Here is a 21,586-nt window from a genome sequence, read left to right as displayed (position 1 = left end):
GTTTTACAGTGTCGAGTTGCCAGCCCAGTGCCCAACCTTCCACAGAAGGCACACATGTGCGCACACACAACCTAGGGCCAATTTAGAGTGTCCAATCCACCTGCTGCATGTCTTTGGGATGTGGGAGGAAACTGGAGCACCCAGAGGAAACCTACGCGACCACAGGGGGACATGCAGACTCCACACAGAAGGCACCCCAGCCAAGAATCAAACCGGAGAACCTCTTGCTGTGAGGTGGCAACGCTAACTGCTGCACCACTGCGGCCGCCCACTATAGTACCTTCACATCTGGACCATAATATCAGTAGCAAATTTGTTTATCGACTTGATATCTTCTAAAGATGTCCTGCAATCTAACTTTCTGTGATTTATCTTGGATATAGCTACAGAAATGTGACCATTTTACTTTTTAATAACAATTGCAACGAATACTCAACATTTCTCAAGATATAACAGATGGTTACTGTTTGTTTATTGCTTTTTTCCTGAAGTCCATTAGTAAAAAAAGCACAGAATGAATGCACTAAATGAACAATATTAAACAACTTGTGTTTATCAGTATATACCTGCTCTTGAGTGGTTCTTTTTATTTTGGTTGCTATTCTAAACTTGTGTGAGTTTGAATGTCCTGGTTTTATAAAATAGTTCACTAACTTTAATGAAAACCAACTCAGAAAATTTACACTCCATGGTAAAATGAATTTTGCAATTATCTGCTCTGAATGAAGTTCTGCTAAATGACTCCTTGTTAATTGGATGCATAACTTGATTTTGCTGGTTTGCTAAACACGTCCAGATAATTGCTGTATATCACTCACTTCAGCCCGTGACACTGACACTGATGGTTGTTCGGCAAAGAAATTCTGTACAATTTTGCCAGTATTGCATTAAGTATTTTTATACAAGAAACCATCTACATATAATTTTGCTTCCAACGTAAGGAGCATGATCTCATGGGTTTTATTTATTATTCTCCATTTTTAAGTTATCCAAGAAGTATGGGTCAATATTCTCCATTCAAATGGGACCCAAAACGATGGTGGTGCTGTCGGGCTATGAAACAGTGAAGGATGCCCTTGTAGATCATGCTGATGAATTTGCTGAAAGGCCAGACATTCCAATATTTAGACTGCTTTCAAATGGAAATGGTAAGCAGAAAAATCTTGCTTTAAATCTTAACATCTGAGAAGAAGATTAAAAGTTGAAAGAATGTTTGAAAGTGCTTATATGTAATGTCTGCTTCACGTTTACAGGACAGCACCATCTCCTTGCACAGCTTCCCATACAGTCAGGTTGCACTATGCTTCTGTGGTAGGGAGGGGGTTCAGGATTAGACTGGGGGCCCTATGCTTGTGTGGTAGGGAAATGGTTCAGGATTAGGCTGAGACCCTCTGATTCAGCCACATATGAACTGAACAATAGAGTTTGTCTTGCATCCAGAATATGCATCTCAAACTCTGTTGGTGATGCATCCAGATGATGCTGTGAGAGGGATTTTGCTGTCTGCATCTTCTATTAGAGAACATTTGCAATGCAAGTCAAACACACATGGTGTGTGTTGTGTTCATACTGTACTGAAGGTACAAACTAGCCATGAGAATTGAAATTGGGAACTATTGTTTGTATTTATTTGTTTATTAACTGGGTGGTTGGGCTAGTCTGAAGACCTTTTTCAGTCAAGTCTCTGGCCAGAGATATAAATTTGCAAATTAGCTTCCAGTTACAATAAAGCACCTTTAAGCATGCATATTCAAAAAGATATTTAAGACAACTGCGTACACAGATTGTGTACATCCCATATAGTGTTAAGTAAAGTGATGTTTAGTATACAACATATACTCTTAACTATGCAAACATTTAGCCCTTAACTACTGACTGCTATATACAATGTGTGGTTAGCATTATTAATGTTGCTAATATTACTGCTACAGTTCTGAGTACCCTGTAAGAGATGCCACTCATCCTAGCCAGAATTCAGTGGTATCCTATCAATATGTTGACACATTTGATAACAATGCCTGTCTTCTGCCTTATATAAATTTTCTGTCTGCTGAATGAGCTCATGGTCCAAAGGTGTGGGGGTAAGACTGACGAGAGGTATCATATGAGACAGAAAGCTTGTAGCTGTCATAATTCTGTTGCAGCAGATGGACAGCTGTTCCATAAGTACATGCCCTGTTATTACCATGCTACTGTATTCCTTGCTGTCCTCAGTTACAAAACTCATCCTAGCAACAGATCATGTGTGTGTGTGTGTGTGTGTGTGTGTGTGTGTGTGTGTGTGTGTGTGTGTAGTATGCAGGAAAGCTGTGCACATATATGGATGTGTGTGAGCGAGTATGTGTGCGTGCATGTATGTGTGTGAGTGCATGCTGCTGCCCTGGAATGTCATGGCATGAATGTGGCAAAACATTTTTAGCATGATCTTGTATTATGCAGCTCTATATGTGCTGAGTAGTGCCAATGTTGCAAATGCTACAACCACCTGCCAGGCACATGGCTAACCTCTCTCTTCATGCATGTTCTATACTGCATTGTCATGACGCACAACATGTATATGGTCAGGTGTGCCTAGGACTGTGTTTGTCCCTGCAATCTGTATGCAGTTTTGTATCCCTGTCCTGAAAGTATACAATCTTATATTTCATTCTATGTCCCAAACCTGTGCCTTTCTCATTCTGCATTTGTCCTGCAATACCTCACCCTGTGCACTGCCTATTATGCTGCCTATTATGCAAACTGATAGGTTGTCCACCATTATGTGACCCTGGAAAGTGTAATTTTCTCCATGACACTTTCTTATTCAGCCAAGTTACAGTTTGCTCACATTTTTGCAAGCTTTCTGCTCATAGCAGGTGGGTGAGCCAGTCCAAGTACTCTTTTCAGTTGCAATCCAGGACACAGGATGATGACAGTGAAAATCAAGAATCAGAAAGTGAACCAGTAGGCCCACAGAAACAAAATAAGTGCATCATTCAAAACACCTACATATAGTTGTATTACAGCACTTCCGAGAGTACATGAGATAATAAAGAACAGAAGCCAAAAAGCTGAATGCATTGTCTAAAATATTTATAGTAAACTGAATACTTACAACATATAAATATATTTACAGACTGACACTTTTCATTTGGAGCATGCAATGTTTCCGAACTGCATTCGAATAATACCAAGATCTAAGTGCAACTGCCACAAAGAACCAGGCCAGCTGCTTCACCCTTATTTGTATTAGTGACCCTCTCATAATATATATGGCCCAGACTATTGAAGAATTACAAACATCTCAGAAGCACCAGTATGCAATGCATCAGTAAAGGTGGAGTTGTATGCATACAAGCTACAGTATGTGCACAGCACTAGTCTACTTCATCTGTTGCTGAGGCATTGACTATTGCAATTTCTATACTGAGGGCTAGAATCAGCATCTAACCTTCTACAGAAAGAAAACCAGCAGTGGAATTATGGTCCCCATAAAGCAATAAAATCATGTATCTTGGTAAACATCTCTTCCTGCCAGTCTATCCACTGTTGCCTAAGTTCCTGTTTAACCATAGGTGACATGGTGCAGGCAATAAAATGCCTCTGTGCCAGTAGATGACTGAGTTTTGTTATACAATTTTTATGACTTCTCTGCAATCATCTAATCTCTGCCAGTGTTTACACAGGCACAAAAGTATAAGTTTAAAAGTCAACTGAGAGGCAAAGATCATTTATTTATTTTCTTCTTTGACTGGACTAGACTCTGTAGACTAATTGTCTGTTTCCAGGGGAGAGTCATGGTGGTATTTATACTATAATTGCTATTGATAATTTTGCAAGGACATCTGGGAACTTCCCATCCTCTTGGTAGTCAGGGGAAGGATTTGTGTGTTACATATCCTGTCTTCCTGTTTCCTTTCCAGGCACGGAGGCAGCCTGGCAAAACAGGAAGAAAATAGCAAAACAGGAAGAAACTATGGCTAATTCAGCTTTAGCTGAAAATGAAGTGAAGGTTGATGAAAATGTAGTTGGAATGGTAGAATCATTACCAGAATTTGTTTCTGATGTTGTGGGTGCAGACAAAACAGTGATACTGGAAGAAAAATAGATTGTAGCTGTAACAGAGATAGATTCAGAGGAAAGCTTTCAGAGGAAATTGTTTGAAGGAGAGGCAGTCACCTCTGAGAAATGCATAATTACAACCCTACATTCTGGAGGGTTGCGGGATGATTATTAGGAAGAAATGGTAAACTAAAGTGAACCAGAAAGTGGAGCACCAATTTCATGCAGCAACATCATGAAGAAAATAGAAGAAGAAAAAGGAGAAGAGACTGTGCCAGAAAAAGTTCAAGAGACAAAAACTTATGCACAAACTATGGGAGAAGAGACAAAAACTTATGTACAAACTATGACAGAAGGAGCAAAGAAGAAATAAAAGAAACAAAAAAGAAATATACAGAACATGTGAGCTATAAAAAAGCAGAAAGTTTGGAGAGGTAAAAGGTTTGGGACTCTGTCGTAGTACCTGTGGTTGTCAAAGCAAAAGAGGTAAGAGCATTAATTTTAATTAATAAAGAGACTTTTTGTGACTTGATATTCGAGGCTGGGCAGGCCATGGAAAATATTGTAGGTGCATATCAACAAAAGAAAAATATTGATCGATGGTCAGAATATGTCTTGAAAGCTTTTTACAGACAAAAAAGAATACTGATCCAGTTTAGAACTGAAATTGATGCAAAAGAACTGTTGGTAACTATGCAGAGAAGTAATGGACAATATATATATGATGAAAGAGAACTATGGACTAGGGGATGGGAATGTGGAGTAATAATGAAAATGGAAAGTGATGTTATGCATGTACCTAGTATTATTGATGTTCACGGTAAGAGGAGTTTGTGAAATACAGGGGTCAACCAAAAACTTATTTTTGTGGAAAAATGATCATTTAATCAATTAATGTGATAAAGATATTATGTATGTATTAAAACAGGACATAATGCAAAAAAATTGATTTAAAGTGCAAACAATGTGGCAATACTGGTCATTCATGGCTAGAATGTGAAATGAATGTGCAAGAAAATGAAAATGAAGTTATACAGGATAAAGAGATAGTAGAATGTGTTAAAAATATACAAAAAGATGTAAGTGATAGAGGTTCTACATGAAGTTAAAAAAGTAACAAGGAAAAAGAAATGGAGGAGACAAATGAACAAGCTGATTGGTGCACAGTAAGAAAAATTTGATAGTTAAAAGAGTTGAAAGGAAGAGAAAATTCAAAAACAATGCTTAAAATAAGAAATGAAAGGGATTAATATTTTATTATACTAACCATTCTTAAAAGCTAAAAATATTAGCTTTAAATGTGAACTGTATGAAAAATCTTAGAGAAGAAAATTTCCTTTTATGAAAAAGAAAGAGAAATATATAAAATAAATCAAATTAAAATGATCAATTTGTTATATAAACAAAAATATTGTTTACAAGGAAAGAAAGAAGAGAGAGCACCATATGTGAGTAAAATAATAGAAGGAAAAATAAGATAATTAAAAAAGGAAGGTAAGCAAATAAGATAGCAAGAAGGAATATATGAAATAATTAAAGAATATGTATTGAAATTATTTAAGAGAGAAGAAAACATACAACAAATTTATAAAGGTGAAAATTTAAATAAGGAAGATAATGAGCATTTAGAACAAAAATCATGAAAGAATTGAAATTCTAAAAGATATTAACATCAATTCTGCAACAGGACTGGATGGAATTGAATATGGTATGTATAAAGAAATGAAAGAGTGGCACTAAATAATTTTTTATAGAAGTTATGAATGGTTAGAAACTGGAATTAAAGAGAGAGAGAGATGTACAGGAGTTATAAAAATTATATGTAAAAAAGGAAATGAAGATAAGAGACCTATAACATTGAATAATTCAGATTATATAATTTTTATGAGAATAGTTACAGAAAAAATGGATAGAATGTATGACCAAAATTTATTTGGATGAAAAGGAAAAGGAAGTCAAGAGTTATCATCACTTATTTCTCTTATTATCCATACTATCATAACCTTTACTTCTACATTTTTATTTATGATAGGGGATATAAGTAAAGCTTATGATATTCAATATAAATCATTATGGGGAGTTTTGCAAGCATATAATGTAAGCTAAAAATATTACAAGTAATCTGCTTATGAAAGGAATTATGTGAAACTAAATGTAAATGGCTGGATTGGGGAAGAAATAAAAATAAAATGTGGAATAAAGCAGGGCTGCCCAGTAGTAGTGTACTTTTCTCATTAGTTATGCATGTAATAGTGAATGTAACAGTGAAGGAAATTAATAAAATGTCAAGTAAAAATTATGACAGAAGTATAACTGCCAATAAAGTAAAAGTATGTGGATGATATTGTATTAATTGTTAAAATAAATTATGGATGGAAAAGTAAATGAAGTATAAATTTTAAAAAAATGGTTTAAGTATACATGAGGAGAAAAGTAAAGGATCTGGTTTTGAAGGTATGATAGGAAGTGTTGAGTTCAATGAAAAATATATAGATATATTAGGAATAACATTTGGAAGGAATGAATAGCGACAACAACAATGGGATAATGTACTTAAGTAAAGGATATGACTAATTTTAGAAAATCAATAGATTTTCATATTGAAAAAAGCACACTTGTTGAACATTGTGGTAATAGGAAAAATTGCTTATGTTGCTAACATCTATATAATTCCTATTAAGCATGAAAAGGAATTAATGATGATTCTATTTTCTTTTATATGGGGTTCTAGACTGAATCCAGTCAAAAGAGGGATTCTGTACATGAAATAAGAGCAAGGAGGTCTGGGTAAAATAAGGCCAACAATACATGCAGCATTTTTAATTTTATATACGGTATTAAAAGGAATTGTGTAGGAAAATAAAAACTTGATAGAAATTATACTACAGTATAAATACAAAGAATTGTGGTAAGGAATGGAAGTTAAAAAACAATGTAAAAACATTGTGAGTACCAAAACAAAATTGTGTTATGGAAAATAAAAAAGAATATATGTGAGAAAAATAGAAAGGAATGGTACTTAAGTATTATGAAAGCATGTTATTGTCTTGATCATGGAAAGATTTAGAAATAAATAAGAAAAAATCCATAATGATGGAATATAATAACTATAAAAAGATTAAAGAATGTAATGATTTTTTATGGAGATTGTCTATTAGAAAATTGCTGTTTAAGGCAAATATGCCATACAAAAAAGCAAGATAGAATATGTAATAAATGTGGAGAGTCTGAGACTACTATGCATGTATTTTTGAAATGTGAAAGAGTTTACATAATTCTTTCCACAATTTATTAAGATAATAGGATGAGAAGTTTGTTAACATTTGAACAAATAAATATGGACATAATAGAATTTAGTTATTATGGTGCATGTGAACAGGAAGAAGGGAAAATGGACAGAGTAATATTTTATGCTTCATTGACTATATGGAACAAGAGACTAAATGAAATTAAATACAATGGAAAATGGACTTTGACAAAGATTTTGGAAAAATATTGTTTTGATTATGGATAAAATAGTGGGAGGGATGATTAAATTGAAGTTTATAATGTACTGAGATTTGTAAATAAAAGTAAATAATGTAAATATGTAAATAATATGTAATGTATATATCAATAAAAATAAATACTGTTGGTAGTCGGGGAAGAGTTTGTATGCTACACATTCTGACTTCCTGTTTCCTGTCCAGGAATGGAGGCAACCAGGAGGAACAGAGAAAACATGGCTAATTCAGCTTTTGCCAAAACCGGAGTGAAAGTTGCTGTAAATGTAGTTGAAATTGTAGAATCACTACCAGGAGTTTTTTCTGATGTGACTGCAGAAAAAAAAAACAGTGACATTGGAGGAAAAGGAGATTGAATCCATCTCTGTTTCAGCTACAGAGGAATGTTTTCAGAGAAGATTGTTTGAAGGAGAGACTGTTACCTCTGAAAATGCATAATTCCAACCCAACAATGGGAGAGGGGGTGCAAAATGATTATATGGAAGAAATAATAAACCAAAGTGAGCCAGGAAAAGGAGCAGCAATTTCATGGAGTGACATGACGGAAAAAAATAGAAGAAAAGGAAAAAGAAGAGACTGTGCCAAAAATGTCCCAGAGACAAAATCTTATGCACAAACTGTTGGAGATGGAACAAAGAAGAGATAAGAAATAAAAGAAACAAAAAAGTATACAGTATGTGTGAGCAGTAAGAAAGAAGAAAGATCGGACAGGTATGAGGTTTGGGACTCTGTTGTTGCACCTCTGGGTGTCAATGCAAAAGCACCTTTGGGTGTCAAAGCAAAAGAGGTAAGAGCATTTATTTTAATTAATAAAGATACTATTTTGACTTGATATTGAGGGTGGGCAGGCCATGGACAATTTTTGGGGTGCATATGAACAAAAGAAAAATATTTAAAATTCACAAAAAATGGTGAAGTAACCAAGACATGGAATGTCCTAGTTTAAACATAGTCCAAACATGAATGAGATGTAGATAAAAACCAATATAAATTTATTTACATAGGTAAGCACTTTCATGATACACATGTCACTTCCTCAGACCTTCAAACAAACTCGTCCTAACCAGCTATATTTAAACAGTATTCAAACCAATCAAATCAATTAAATCAAATCAATTAATATTTAAAGTGAGACCAACCATTCTACAATATGTACAAAGTCATACTAAAAAATATTTCGTATATAAATATATATTAAAACATTGTAACATAAACCACATTAATTAAAACATTTAAAATATATTTAATGTATACCTCTGTCATTCATTAAAATAATTTGATTTCATTTAAACAGCCTCCAAGTCTTCAAAACTGGTTTAAGGGGTATTCTATCATTAAGGCCCTTTCCTTTATTAGCTCTTAATCTAATAATCCACCTAGTTTCAGAGGTCTCTGTGTGGTTCCTTATATCACCACTTCTTTCATTGAGAATAATTCTCTCAATGACTGAGAACATAAAAGTGTGATCATTACCCTCAGAGGACACATGTTTGGCTAACGCATTAGTGGCAACACCATTCCTAATATTTAATAAGTGTTCCCTGATCCTAAATCTTAGCTGTCCGTCAGTCTTGCCCACATAAAATCCAGAGCATTTCTGACAGACAGCCAAGTAAAACACATGGTTTGTGTTACAATTAGCTGCTCACTGAAATCATATATTCACTTTGTGTCTGGATGTATAAATACATTCTCATGATTTATATATATATATATATATATATATATATATATATATATATATATATATATATATATATATATATGCATTGATTGCATCCACCACAAGGAACCGTCCCTTTTACTCCTATCATATCTTGTCTCTTACCATTGTGTGGATAACTCCCAACTTCCTCATACAATTTAGCAACTCCTCTCTAGGCACCCTGTCATATGCTTTCTCTAAATCCACAAAGACACAATGCAACTCCTTCTGATCTTCTCTGCACTTCTCCATCAACACTCTCAAAGCAAACATTGCATCTGTAGTGCTTTTTCCTGGCATGAAACCATACTGCTGATCACTAATCATCACCTCTCTTCTTAACCTAACTTCCACTACTCTTTCCCATAAATTCATGCTGTGACTAATCAACTTAATCCCTCTGTAGTTACTACAGCTCTGCACATCACCCTTAGTCTTACAAATCGGTACCAAAACACTTTTTCTCCATTCCTCAGGCATCCTCTCACTTTCCAAGATTTCATTAAACAATCTAGTTAAAAACTCCGCTGCCATTTCACCTAAACACCTCCATGCTTCCACCGGTATGTCATCTAGACCAACAGCCTTTCTCTTCTTCATCCTCTTCATAGCTATTCTTACTTCCTCCTTGCTAATCCACTGCACTTCATGATTCACTATCCGCACATCATCCAACCTTCTCTCCCTCTCATTCTCTTCATTCATCAGCCCCCCAAAGTACTCTTTCCATCTGCTCAACACACTCTCCTTGCTTGTGAGTATGTTTCCCTCATTATCCTTTATCACCCTTACCTGCTGCACATCTTTACTAGCTCGGTCCCTCTGTCTAGCCAATCGGTACAGGTCCTTTTCTTCCTCCTTAGTGTCCAACCTTTTATACAACTCATCATACGCCTTATCCTTAGCCACCTCTCTCTTTGCAATGCACCCCATCTACTTATACTCTTGTCTACTTTCTTCATCTCTCTGACAGTCCCACTTCTTCTTCACCAACCTCTTTCTCTGTATACTCTCCTGTACTTCTTCATTCCACCACCAGGTCTCCTTGTCCTCCTTCCTCTTTCCAAATGTCACACCAAGCACCTTTATAGCCATCTCTCTTACTAGCTCTGCTGTAGTTACCCAGCTATTTGGTAACTCTTCACTGCCACCCAGTGCCTGTCTTAACTCTTCCCTGAACATCACCTCACAATTACCCTTTTTCAGTTTTCACCATTTGATCCTTGGTGCTGCCCTCACACTCCTCCTCCTCTTCTTGATCACCAATGTCATCCAACAAACCACCATCCTATGCTGTCTAACTACACTTTCCCCTGCCACCACTTTACAGTCTCCAATCTCCTTCAGGCTGGCCCTTCTACATAAGATATAATCCACCTGTGTGCATCTTCCTCCACTCTTGTATGTCGCCCTATGCTCCTCCCTCTTGTTAAAATATGTATTCATCACAGCCATGTCCATCCTTTTCGCAAAATCCACTACCATCTGACCTTCTGAATTCCTTTGCTTAACACCATACCTACCCATCACTTCCTCATCCCCTCTGTTCCCTTCACCAACATGCCCATTGAAATCTGCTCCAATCACCAGTCTCTCACCCTTGGGTACAGTCATCACCACTTCATCCAACTCGCTCCAAAATTTTTCTTTCTCATTCATCGCACACCCAACTTGTGGAGCATATGCACTAACAACATTGATCATTACACCATCAATTTCCAGCTTCATAAACATCACTCTATCTGACACTCTTTTCACTTCCAAAACACTCTTGTCATTCTGTTCCTTCGGGATAATGCCTACACCATTTCTCCTCCCATTAACACCATGATAAAACAATTTGAACCCACCTCCGATACACCTATCCTTGCTCCCCTTCCATCTGGTCTCTTGCACACACAATATACCAACCTTCCTTCGGTCCATCATATCAGCTAGCTCCCTCCCTATACCAGTCATACTGCCAACATTCAAAGTTCCGACCCTCACTATCACAGTCCTAGTCTTTACCTGCCTTCGGGCATGCCTTCCGCCTCTTCTAATCCTTTGGCCAACAGTAGCCCAATTTCCGCCAGCACCCTGTTGACCAACAGTACTGGTGGCAGTCATTGTTAACCCGGGCCTCGGCCAATCCAGTGTGTATATGTGTGCTGTTTTCTGCATGTATGATTTGGCAAAATTTTATGCCGGATGCCCTTCCTCATGCAACTCTCCCCATTTATGCGGGCTTGGGACCGGCATAAAGAAATGCACTGGCTTGTGTAATTTCACCATGAGAAAGAGAGTCTTGAAGGAACTCTGGAGTAAGGAAAATTGACTTGAGCATTAAAACATTGATTTGCAGATTGGCTTTTATTTTTAACCATGTACCTTGAACTATTTGCACTTGACAGTGCCTCTCCAAACCAGGGCAGTGTCATCCAGGGCTGCTCTGAGTACGGCAAGGTGCTTTAGATGAGACAGTAGTCCATTATAGGAGGTATGCGCATACAGACACACATATGGATACATACATATATATACTGAAAATACACCTGCAGGCAACAGACAGATCATCAATTCCACCTACTAGCATGTCTTTGGGAAGTAGAAGGGAAGGAAAACTGCTATAGAATTGCATGCAGTTACATAAGGAAGACATGTAGATTCCTCAAAGACGGCACTCAGTTTGCAAGCCAAGCAGAAAAATGAGCAATCTTGGAAGCAACATAGTTACTACACCACTGTAACTAATAAGAGAAATTTATAAAGATATATTTTTGGATGGCAGGTGTCCCCACCCCACCATTCAAACATATATCTCTATCTCTCTTCTGCATGTAAAATGTAAATTATTTTGTATTATTCATTGGACAGATTTTACCTCCAAAGAAGTGTAATGCACTTTGATTTAGAGACCTTGTACTTCTCAGTAAAACACAGAATAGTGTGGCTACAAATATTGAAATTGAAAGCTCAACCATTGTCTGTAACCAAAAGCAATGAAGCAAATCATCACACTCAGATTCTGCTAAATACACTTTGTCAGCCTTGCCTATCAATGATGACTGCATGTAGACTTGCACTGTGTATTACAAATGTATCACAAACCCAATGAAAATATTGGAAAGTCCCTCTACAAATACTCTGTACCCCATGTTTGGAACTCACTGCCTCCCAACATAAGAAGCATTCATGAGGGCGGAGCCTAGATGGCAAACTGAGAGCAGTGAATTTTGAGAGCTCCATAAACTAGTATAATAATATAGGAAAATGTTATTTTCAAGTTTAAAACATCAGAAATCTATAGATAAACTACTAAACTACATAAATAGCAATTTTGCTGGAGCTATACAAACATTTTTATGTCAAGTAACTTGGAGATTTATTGAGTCACTGAATATGAACAACTCAAGGAATTCTCATGCAGATGCTGCTTTGAAAAAGGAACTGCAATTGATGGCATCTCCCTTACAGGAACTATCTTTGAAGATGGATGGCTTTAAAAATGACTTGGAAAACCTCAAATTAAATTCTCAAAAACAGAATGATACTCTTAAGGAACTATTACAGCAACAGCATACAAAAATAACAAATAAAGAGACTTCTTTAAATGACATTGAAGGGAGACTCAAAGAGGAAGAATTCCAAAAAGAATTTCTCCTTAAACAGAATACATGGCTGCTTAACAAAATAGATGACTTCAGGGAAAGGAGATACAACATAATGATTCATTCTTAACAACCTGGATTCCTGAATGTTTAGACTTGAAAGAGGAACTTTCATTTGGAATTGAAAGGGCACATAGAGCAGTGAGGAAACCTGCTTTTAACTCAACAAATACTCCACCTAGATCCATAGTTATAAAATTTCTTTCATTTCTGGACAAGGAACTAATATTACAATCTGCTTGGAGAATATCATCCTTAAAATACAATCACAGCCTGATAAGGTTTGACAATGAGTATTCTTCCAGAATACTAGAACAAAGGAAAAAAGTCTGGCCAATAATAAAACTGTTGAAACAAAACAACATTAAAGCACAGCTGGCCTTTCCAGACAAGATAAAAATACTTTTTGCCAATGAGATGAGAACCTTTAATGACTTACAAGATGCTACTATATTCATCAAAAACAACAACATAGTGTCTTTCCCAGGTGAAATGGAATGGATGGCCCCTACTCTTAAAAGAATAAAAGAAATAAATCCTTGGACTGATGCTGCAAAGAAGAAACAAAAAACTGATTCCAAGATAGCTGTCCCAAACAACTAACTCTTACAACTACATCTCTTAAAGTATCAACTGATATGGTACATCACTTGTCATCTGTTTTTATTTAAAAAAGGAGGGATTCTTAAACAACTGATAAACAGTAATGATTTATTCAGAATGTTCAGAGAGTCCAATAATTCTTCACAAACAAAGGTAGGTCAAGATGGATTACTATTTACATTATATATAAGCCAAACAAAGCAACATATAATACAAACATGGACGTTTCTATTCCCTACTTGAACTCAATGAATACCTATCTTGTTCATTTGTTATTGATTTTACTTATAATTTAAGTAATTAATTAATTCAACAAGGTACCATTCACCAGAGTTCAGACTCAAATGTAACAAATTAACATCATACATAATAGCAGTAACAGTAGAGTTTTTTGAAAAAAAAATGCTGCCATGGAGACTAATGCCTTCTTCAGTTAAAGTATGATTTAAAAATGTCATGTATATCCTGGTTAAATAATAGTAGCAAGCTCTTAGTATAAATGTCATCATTATTCTGTCTAAATGTCGTTAATATCAATTATGGCAGGTATCACAGCTATGAGTGCTGTTTGAACAATCCTGATATGGTGTGTGTGGCTGCAGCTGTGTCTGGCAGCTAGTACAAATGTCATTATTATTCTGTCTAAATATAGTTAGTATCAATTATGGCAGGTATCACAGCTACAAATGCTGTTTGATCAATCCTGATATGGTGCGCGTGGATGCAGCTGTGTCTGGCAGCTAGTACAAATGTCATTATTATTCTGTCTAAACATAGTTAATATCAATGAAGGCAGGTATCATAGCTTTGAGTGCTATTTGATTAATCCTGATATAGTGTGTGTGGATGCAGCCATGTCTGGCACCTAGTACAAATGTCATTATTATTCTGTCTAAACATAGTTAATATCAATGAAGGTAAGTATTATAGGTTCGAGTGCTGTCTGATTAAGCTTGACAAGGTGTATGTAGATGCAGCTGTGTCTGGCAGCTGTTATACATTGCCATTTTTGTCTCCGGGTAGCTGTGGGTTGCAGCTTGTGATCGAGGCTTACTGATGCTTGTGTATTAGGAAGATACATTTGGTGTTTATCCAGGGGAAGGGGTGGATAGAACTGTGATTTGGGATATTTTGGCAGAGAATGGTTTGTTTGTATGTCTGCTGAGTGAGAGGTGGGAGGGCTGGAAGTGTGTGTTGTCTCTTGTGGCAGCTTGTTGGGAGATTTTTTTTGTTTGCTCTCTGTTCTTTTCCTGGCTGCTGCCTCGCTGAAAGAGAAGGAATTTAGGCTTAAAGTTGCAATGAAGTGAAGCTTTGCTTCAGGTGCATCGTGAGCCTCTGGTGTGCAGAACACAGACACAGTAACAGAAACAGATGCTCCCAAGGTTGCTATGGTAATGTAGACAGAGTGACGATAATGCTTAATGGCTCTGAGGAGCCTCCGAGATGATTCTTGGCAATGACGTGTTTGGTTTTAAAAAATATATATATATATATAGAGAGAGAGAGCGCGCTATAGATATAGATATATAATAAAAGGGCTGTTTTAAACCACATGTGCACATATTGATGGCTCTGCAACGCTTCGTTTAGCTCATTAAGTTGATTCTTGATATTAAAAAATAAATAAATAATAAGCGCAATTTTATATTTAAAATGTATTTTGGTCCAGACACATTAAGGACTTGCATAAGAGGGGATGTCTGAGTTATTGTAAAAGACTAAGAGAACTTGGTCTTGTGAAGTAGCCTTTGTAGTGGTCTGGGAGGTGAGCTTGCACAGAGGTGTTGGGCATATGGGGATAGCTGATTCAAGGGGAGTTTGGAGTTGCTGGGAAGTGCTAGGGAGTCATCAGATTTCCTTTGTGGAAATATCTGTGGGAATGGAAGGTGTGTTGAGTGGTTCATTGGCAGACTGGCCACTGCATAGAACAGGCTGGTAAAATGAAACAGGACAAATATTGGTTTGAATATTTTAAGAACCTGGAAACACACCACATGAACGAGTGAATGGTATTCTAGAAAAACTGGATGGGCATTGTTGCCCGTGCTTGAAGCACTGATGTGTGTATATAAGGGTGGAAATATACTTATAACAAATAAGAAACTAGAAGGGTCTCATAACAAATAAGAAACTAGAAGAGTCTCATAATTTAAAGTCTATGGACTGTATAAACATGCTTAGAAGGAGCTAATAATAAGAATAAACATTACAGCTTGTGGTCTCTCAAATAACTAAGCAACAGCCAAAAAAAAAAAAAAACACACACACACACACACACACAATAGTTATGTAATGTATGATTTTAGTAAATCTAGACATACAATGTATAATCATCATATAAGATGAAGCAGTCTGCTGAATTTAGATATTAAAGACAGGATTTAATAACATGGGCTTGTGTATAATAACACTACTGTCTTAACTTGTCATAAATGCCATACACTACATTGAACATCAAGGGGAACCATGATGATTTTCTTATATAAGTAAATATGCATAACAAGTCATGTAATTTCTTTAACTTGAATTGTAGTTTTTGTAACCCATCTTGACCATATATAATACTTAAGTGATTACCAAGATAACTAATGTTTTATACATGACATCAAACTGACAAAAGTTGTTCAAGAGAAACATCTTAAAATGTCACACAATGTAACAATCATATTCTGAACAAATAGTATTAAATTGGCAATAGACACTCAGTTTAATAACACTGGTTTGTGTATAATAACACTACTGTTTTAACTTGTCATAAATAGCATACACTATATTGAACATCAAGGGGAAGCATGATGATTTTCTCATATAAGTAAATGTGCATAACAAGTCATATAATTGCTTTAACTTGAATTGTGGTTTTGTAATACATCTTGACCATACATAATACTTATAGGTTCATAGGTTCATAGTTAGGTACTAAGCTATGGGCCCTAGGGCCTATACAAGCCTAGCCAACAAGGTACCCTGGCTTTCGCCACCCAAGAAAATTATTTTCCTCTGCCCCTGTCGAGCAAAGCCACAGAGGTCATCCCCGGGATGAATTTCCTATTTCCCATCCAATCATCAAGATTCTTCTTGAAGAGTGCTAATGTGGAGCTTTGTTTGAGATAGATAGGTAGTTTGTTCCTTTCAGATAGATAGGTAGTTTGTTCCAAAGTATGGAAAGTCTCTGGGACAGGACTCTATCCCTCTAGCATATTCTGTTTATTGTGGTGACAAGGTTTAGGTCCCTAGCACGTGTAGCTCAGAGGGATTGGGATTTCTTTAAATGGAGCATGTCCAACAGCTCTGGGTTTGACATAGCTTTGTATGTTAGGCAGAGATCACCTCTGAGTAGGTGATATGCCATGGAGTAAAGCTGAAGTTTTTTGAGACGGTCTGCATAGGGCATCTGTTTGAGGCTGGTAATCTTCTTTGTGAGGTACTTCTGAAGCCTTTCCAGTTGTTGTAGATGTCTTGTGAGGTACATACCAAAAGGGGCACTGTACTCTGTTATGGGTCTAATGAGTAATGAATAGAGGGGAACAATGACCTTTTTTTCCTGGATGAGAAACCTTTTGCGATGTGTGCCATGTACAAGGATTTCCTGACTACTGTGGCAATGCGATTATCAAAGGAGAGACTACTGTCCACCTGTATCCCAAGGTCTCTTATCACACGTTCAGTGTTAAGTAGACTACCACCTATGTGGTAGCTCATGGGTGCAGAGTTTTTACCAAATGGAATGACAATGCACTTTTTGGCAATGAGCTTGAGGCCATGGCTTTGACACCAGGCATCTGTCTCAGTGAGGCCCTTTTGTAGGATGTCCACATCTTTAGGAGTTTCAATTATGGCTCCTAGTTTGCAGTCATCTGCAAACTTCATTAGCCAAAGACCTTCTGTTTTAGCCTGTACTTCAGAAAAGTAGATACCAAACAGGAGAGGACCCAGGACTGAACCCTGTGGTACTCCAGTTGTCACTGTCTGAAGTCAGATTTGGAGTCTGCTACTGTCACAGTGTGGTTTCTGTCAGTGAGCCAGTTGGCAACCCATCTTGTGACATAGGGATTTATACCCAGTTTAGTGAGTTTATCTATAATTCCAGAGTGGGGGATGGTGTCAAAAGCCTTGGCAAGATCTAGATAGGCTGTGTGAACCACCTTACCCTCATCAGTGGCTTTGTTGACTGCTTCAGAGAAGTCTGTCAGATTTAGGAGACATGATCTGCCTTTTACAAACCCGAACTGGATGGGGTCCAGAGTTTGGAGATTACCAATGTCTTTGTTTATAAGTTCCATTTTGCTACGTTCCATGGCCTTGCAGACCAGGCTCGTTAGGCTAACAGGGTGGTAGTTCCCAGGGTCTGTGGTGGCTCCCCCTTTGTGAAGTGGGAAAACCATTGCTGTGCACCATTCAGTGGGCACAAAGCCTGTGGTGAGGCTATGACTGAACATGGTGCTTAGGTAGGATGACAGTTCATTCTGTAGTTCATGTATAACGCAGCCTGGTATGTTGTCATGTCCCATGGATGCTGTGCTCTTGGCTTTGGAGGGTGTTGTTTTTACCTGTACAACCATGATTACAGGAACTTTGCATTCTTCTGGTATAGAGACAGGTCCTTTAGGAGGTGAGAGGGGGGTAAAGTTAGCACTGAACATATATGCCAGGATGTTGGCAATTTCATTTGGTTCTGTATATTTAGTGCCATCGTGCTGTAGCTCAGAGCAGATCTGAGTGTTGCCATTGAGATTCTTGACATAGCTATAGAATGCTTTGTGGTTGACTTTAGAATCAGTGGCGATTTTGTTTTTGTAACTAGCTTTGGAGAATTTTATGAGGGATCTCAGCTTCTTACTGAGGCTGACCAGGGAGTTCCTCCAATCATGATATTTTACTCTTTTTTGCAACAATTTTTCTTCTGTTGTAGAGTTAGTTTGTGGCAGGGGACCACCAGATTGGCTTCCTTTTTTTGATGGACAGCATCTTGGTTCTGTTAGGGATAGCACGATCCATGCACTCGTGTAAGTGCTTATAAAGTGCATTTGTGTAGGATACAGCAGTCATACCTCTATTGTCTATCTGCATGGGTGTCATGAAGTTTGCCACTTCTTAGGTTCATAGGTTCATACTAGGCTATCTGCCCTGAGGCAATTATAAGCCTAGCCCGATTCTGTATGGCTTACGCCACCCCTTGATTTGAGTATACTGTGCCCTTTAAGGTTTAGTTTACTGTGCCTCTGTCTAATAGTGACACGGGAGTAATCCCTGGGACAAACCTACGATCCCCCATCCACCTATCGAGATTCTTCTTGAAGAGATTCAGTGAGGTGCTCTGCCTCACATGAACTGGAATTCTATTCCAGAGTGAAGGGAGCCTCTGGGTTATGAACCTGTCCCTCCAGCAAGTTCTATTTATTTCTGTGCTGAGGTTCAAGTCCCTCAGCGTGTGGCTCTAAGGGATTTAGATTTACTGAGGTGGAGCATGTCCATTAATTCTGGATTTGACATAGCTTTGTATGTCAGGCATAGATCGCCTCGGCGGTATGCAACTGAGTAGAGCTGGAGTTTTTTTAACCGAGCAGCATATGGCATCTGTTTGAGACCCTTGATCCTCTTGGTGAGATACTTTTGGGGTCTTTCTAATTGCTGCAGGTGTCGGGTAAGGTACATCCCAAAAGGGGCATTGTATTCTATGATGGGCCTGATGAGGGATGAATAAAGGGGCACGATTACCTCTCTTGATCTAGATGTGAAACCCTTTGTGATGAGGTGGGCTATGTAGAAGGTCTTTCTAACCACTTTGGCAATGTGGTTTTCAAAGGAGAGATTGCTATCAACTTGGGTCAACTTCTGTCTTAAGAAGCATGAAGTTGGCTTTGGAGAATTTTTTTACGGTGGTTTCCCTAATGGGGGTGGGGTGGGATGTGGATGTCTAGGGTGATTAACTTGTGGTCGGATCTGACCAATGAGGAATTGACCTCTGGTGTGGAACACCAGTCACCCATGTTGGCAATGACCAGGTCTAGGATATTGCTGCCCCTGGTGGGGGTGTGGATAAGTTGATCCAAGGCATTGGAATTTATGAATTCCAGAAAACATTGAGCAAAAGAGTTGGTACATGAGTAGTTTTCCCAGTTAATGGTTTGGTAGTTGAAATCACCCATTATTAGGGTGTTGGGTTGTACCCTAATATTTTCTAGTGTGTCAAGAAATGGAGTGGAAATCCTGGGGCATGGTGGGGAATCTGTAGCAAGTTACAATTTGGATTGCAGTCCTGCCCAGAGTAAGTTACACTTGGATAATCTCAGATGAATTATGCTGCACTTAAGCTGTTACAAAGGTAACTAATGTTTTATACATGACATCAAACTGACAAACTTGTTCAAGGGAAATAATAGGAGCCTGAACTAGGATTATCACAAAATGTAACAATTACATTCTGAACAAATTGTATTAAATTGACAATAATCCCTCAGTTTAACCTTTGCTGATTATACAAAATAAAATGTTGCCATTTAAATCTGGAAACTTTCAGTATATGCCATAAAATGGCAATTTATGAATATGGAAAGGGAACTTGTAATCATTAATCACAATAAGTGAATTTGTTTTTAACCTATAATTTCACTCATTTTATAATAAGAAATGACAGATATCAAAATCCTTATATGTAGGAAATGGGGGGAAGAAGGATGTATTGATAATTAAAATGCACTAACTTTCATCAATGTTTATGTAAAGCAAACTTGATGCTTTAAGTAAGTTAGCAACAAAAAAGTGATTACTTAAATGCTGGCAAACAATGAAATATAACTTCTGATGGGTCCACTTTGTAAATTCGAAATACTGAAATCCCGAATTTCAGTATTTGGACTTACAAAGTCGAATACTCACATTTCTGAAACCAGCAGAAGCGCAAAATTCATAACACAGAAGCACAGATATTTTTAATTTCTGCTTCCTGTGGTACGGAATGTGGATATTTGGGTTTTATTTTGGTAAGTTTGTGTGTGTTATTATGTTGGTTAGGGGTTTAGTGTGTGTTGTTGGACTGTTAGAAGTGTGTGAGTTTTGTTTGTGTTACTGTTTGTGCGATCTCAGAGTTAGAATATATAAGTAGGGGGTGCAGGGGAGCTTGCCCCCCAACTTATATGTAGTTTAGATTAGTTTGTTTGATTGTGGAGGAAGTTTTGTGTATGTTTATGTGTGTACTGTATGTGTAGCATGAGTACGGGATTTTGAATTTCAAGGTTATGTGTTTTCGAGTTTGTGAGTTGTGGTTGGATTTTCGGCTTTGTGGTTTCGCAATGCTGAAATTTGAGATTTCAGTATTTTGAAATTACAAAGTGGACCCCTTCTGATTTCTCTAGTAAAATACATTGTATTATAAACATTAGGTATAAATATTATTACCATGTATTTATATTAAGTAATACATTTTGAAAGACTTCATCAATAAGGGTGAATATGTTAAATAACTCTGTGCTATAATCTTTTACTAAGGTTTTATATATGATACATTCTACTTTACTATGATTGAATTGCTTGTCATTTATCTTTCATGTAAATATTTGCTTATACAAAAAGTAGGCATTTATATTGTATTAGAATTCTGTCTAATCTACAATAGTACTATATCTGTTCAAAATAATATAAATATAGCTTATTCCTATTACAAATATTCTCCATATGATAATTCAATTTATGGAGCTTAGATGTTTTGGATTGTCAAGGTATGAGTAATAATCTGATGGACTTAGGTTTATCCATCATATTAGGAATGATTTTCATTCCATGGCTAGTGCAGATCTTAGTTTTGTTAACATTTATTAGTTTAAATTTGTTATTTCAGAAAAACATTTTTAGTACGTCTGACCAAAACATCACTTTATTGGTAAACGCTCAAAGTATAAAACTGATAATTCCCTTTAAAAGCTCAAACATGTACTGTATAGTTATCAGAGGGAAATGTTTAATAGTCACAATAAAACAAAAAATACATAGTCTAAATAACCTAAGATAGATTTATCTTTATTATCTTTAAATACCAATAACTGAAACAATCCCAGCAAGAGATCAAATCTACTGAAATATTTAAA

The 21,586-nt window shown here is 36.9% G+C and overlaps 1 protein-coding gene across 1 annotated transcript in view; it reads left to right on the top strand.

Moving 5' to 3' along the window:
• The window catches only part of LOC122794348 (cytochrome P450 2K1-like), a 601,970-nt gene that overhangs the window by 119,252 nt on the left and 461,132 nt on the right, over nucleotides 1–21,586 (top strand). Inside the window, exon 2 of the mRNA XM_044062659.1 lies at nucleotides 986–1,148. Within this exon, the coding sequence (XP_043918594.1) occupies nucleotides 986–1,148 (163 nt within the window). The remainder of the gene's footprint in view (nucleotides 1–985; nucleotides 1,149–21,586) is intronic.

Source organism: Protopterus annectens, chromosome 2.part1 (assembly GCF_019279795.1).
Source record: "Protopterus annectens isolate FY-2018-M chromosome 2.part1, PAN1.0, whole genome shotgun sequence".
NCBI lineage: Eukaryota > Metazoa > Chordata > Ceratodontiformes > Protopteridae > Protopterus > Protopterus annectens.
Note: the sequence above shows the minus strand (reverse complement) of the source record. Positions and strands in the feature narration are given on the sequence as shown.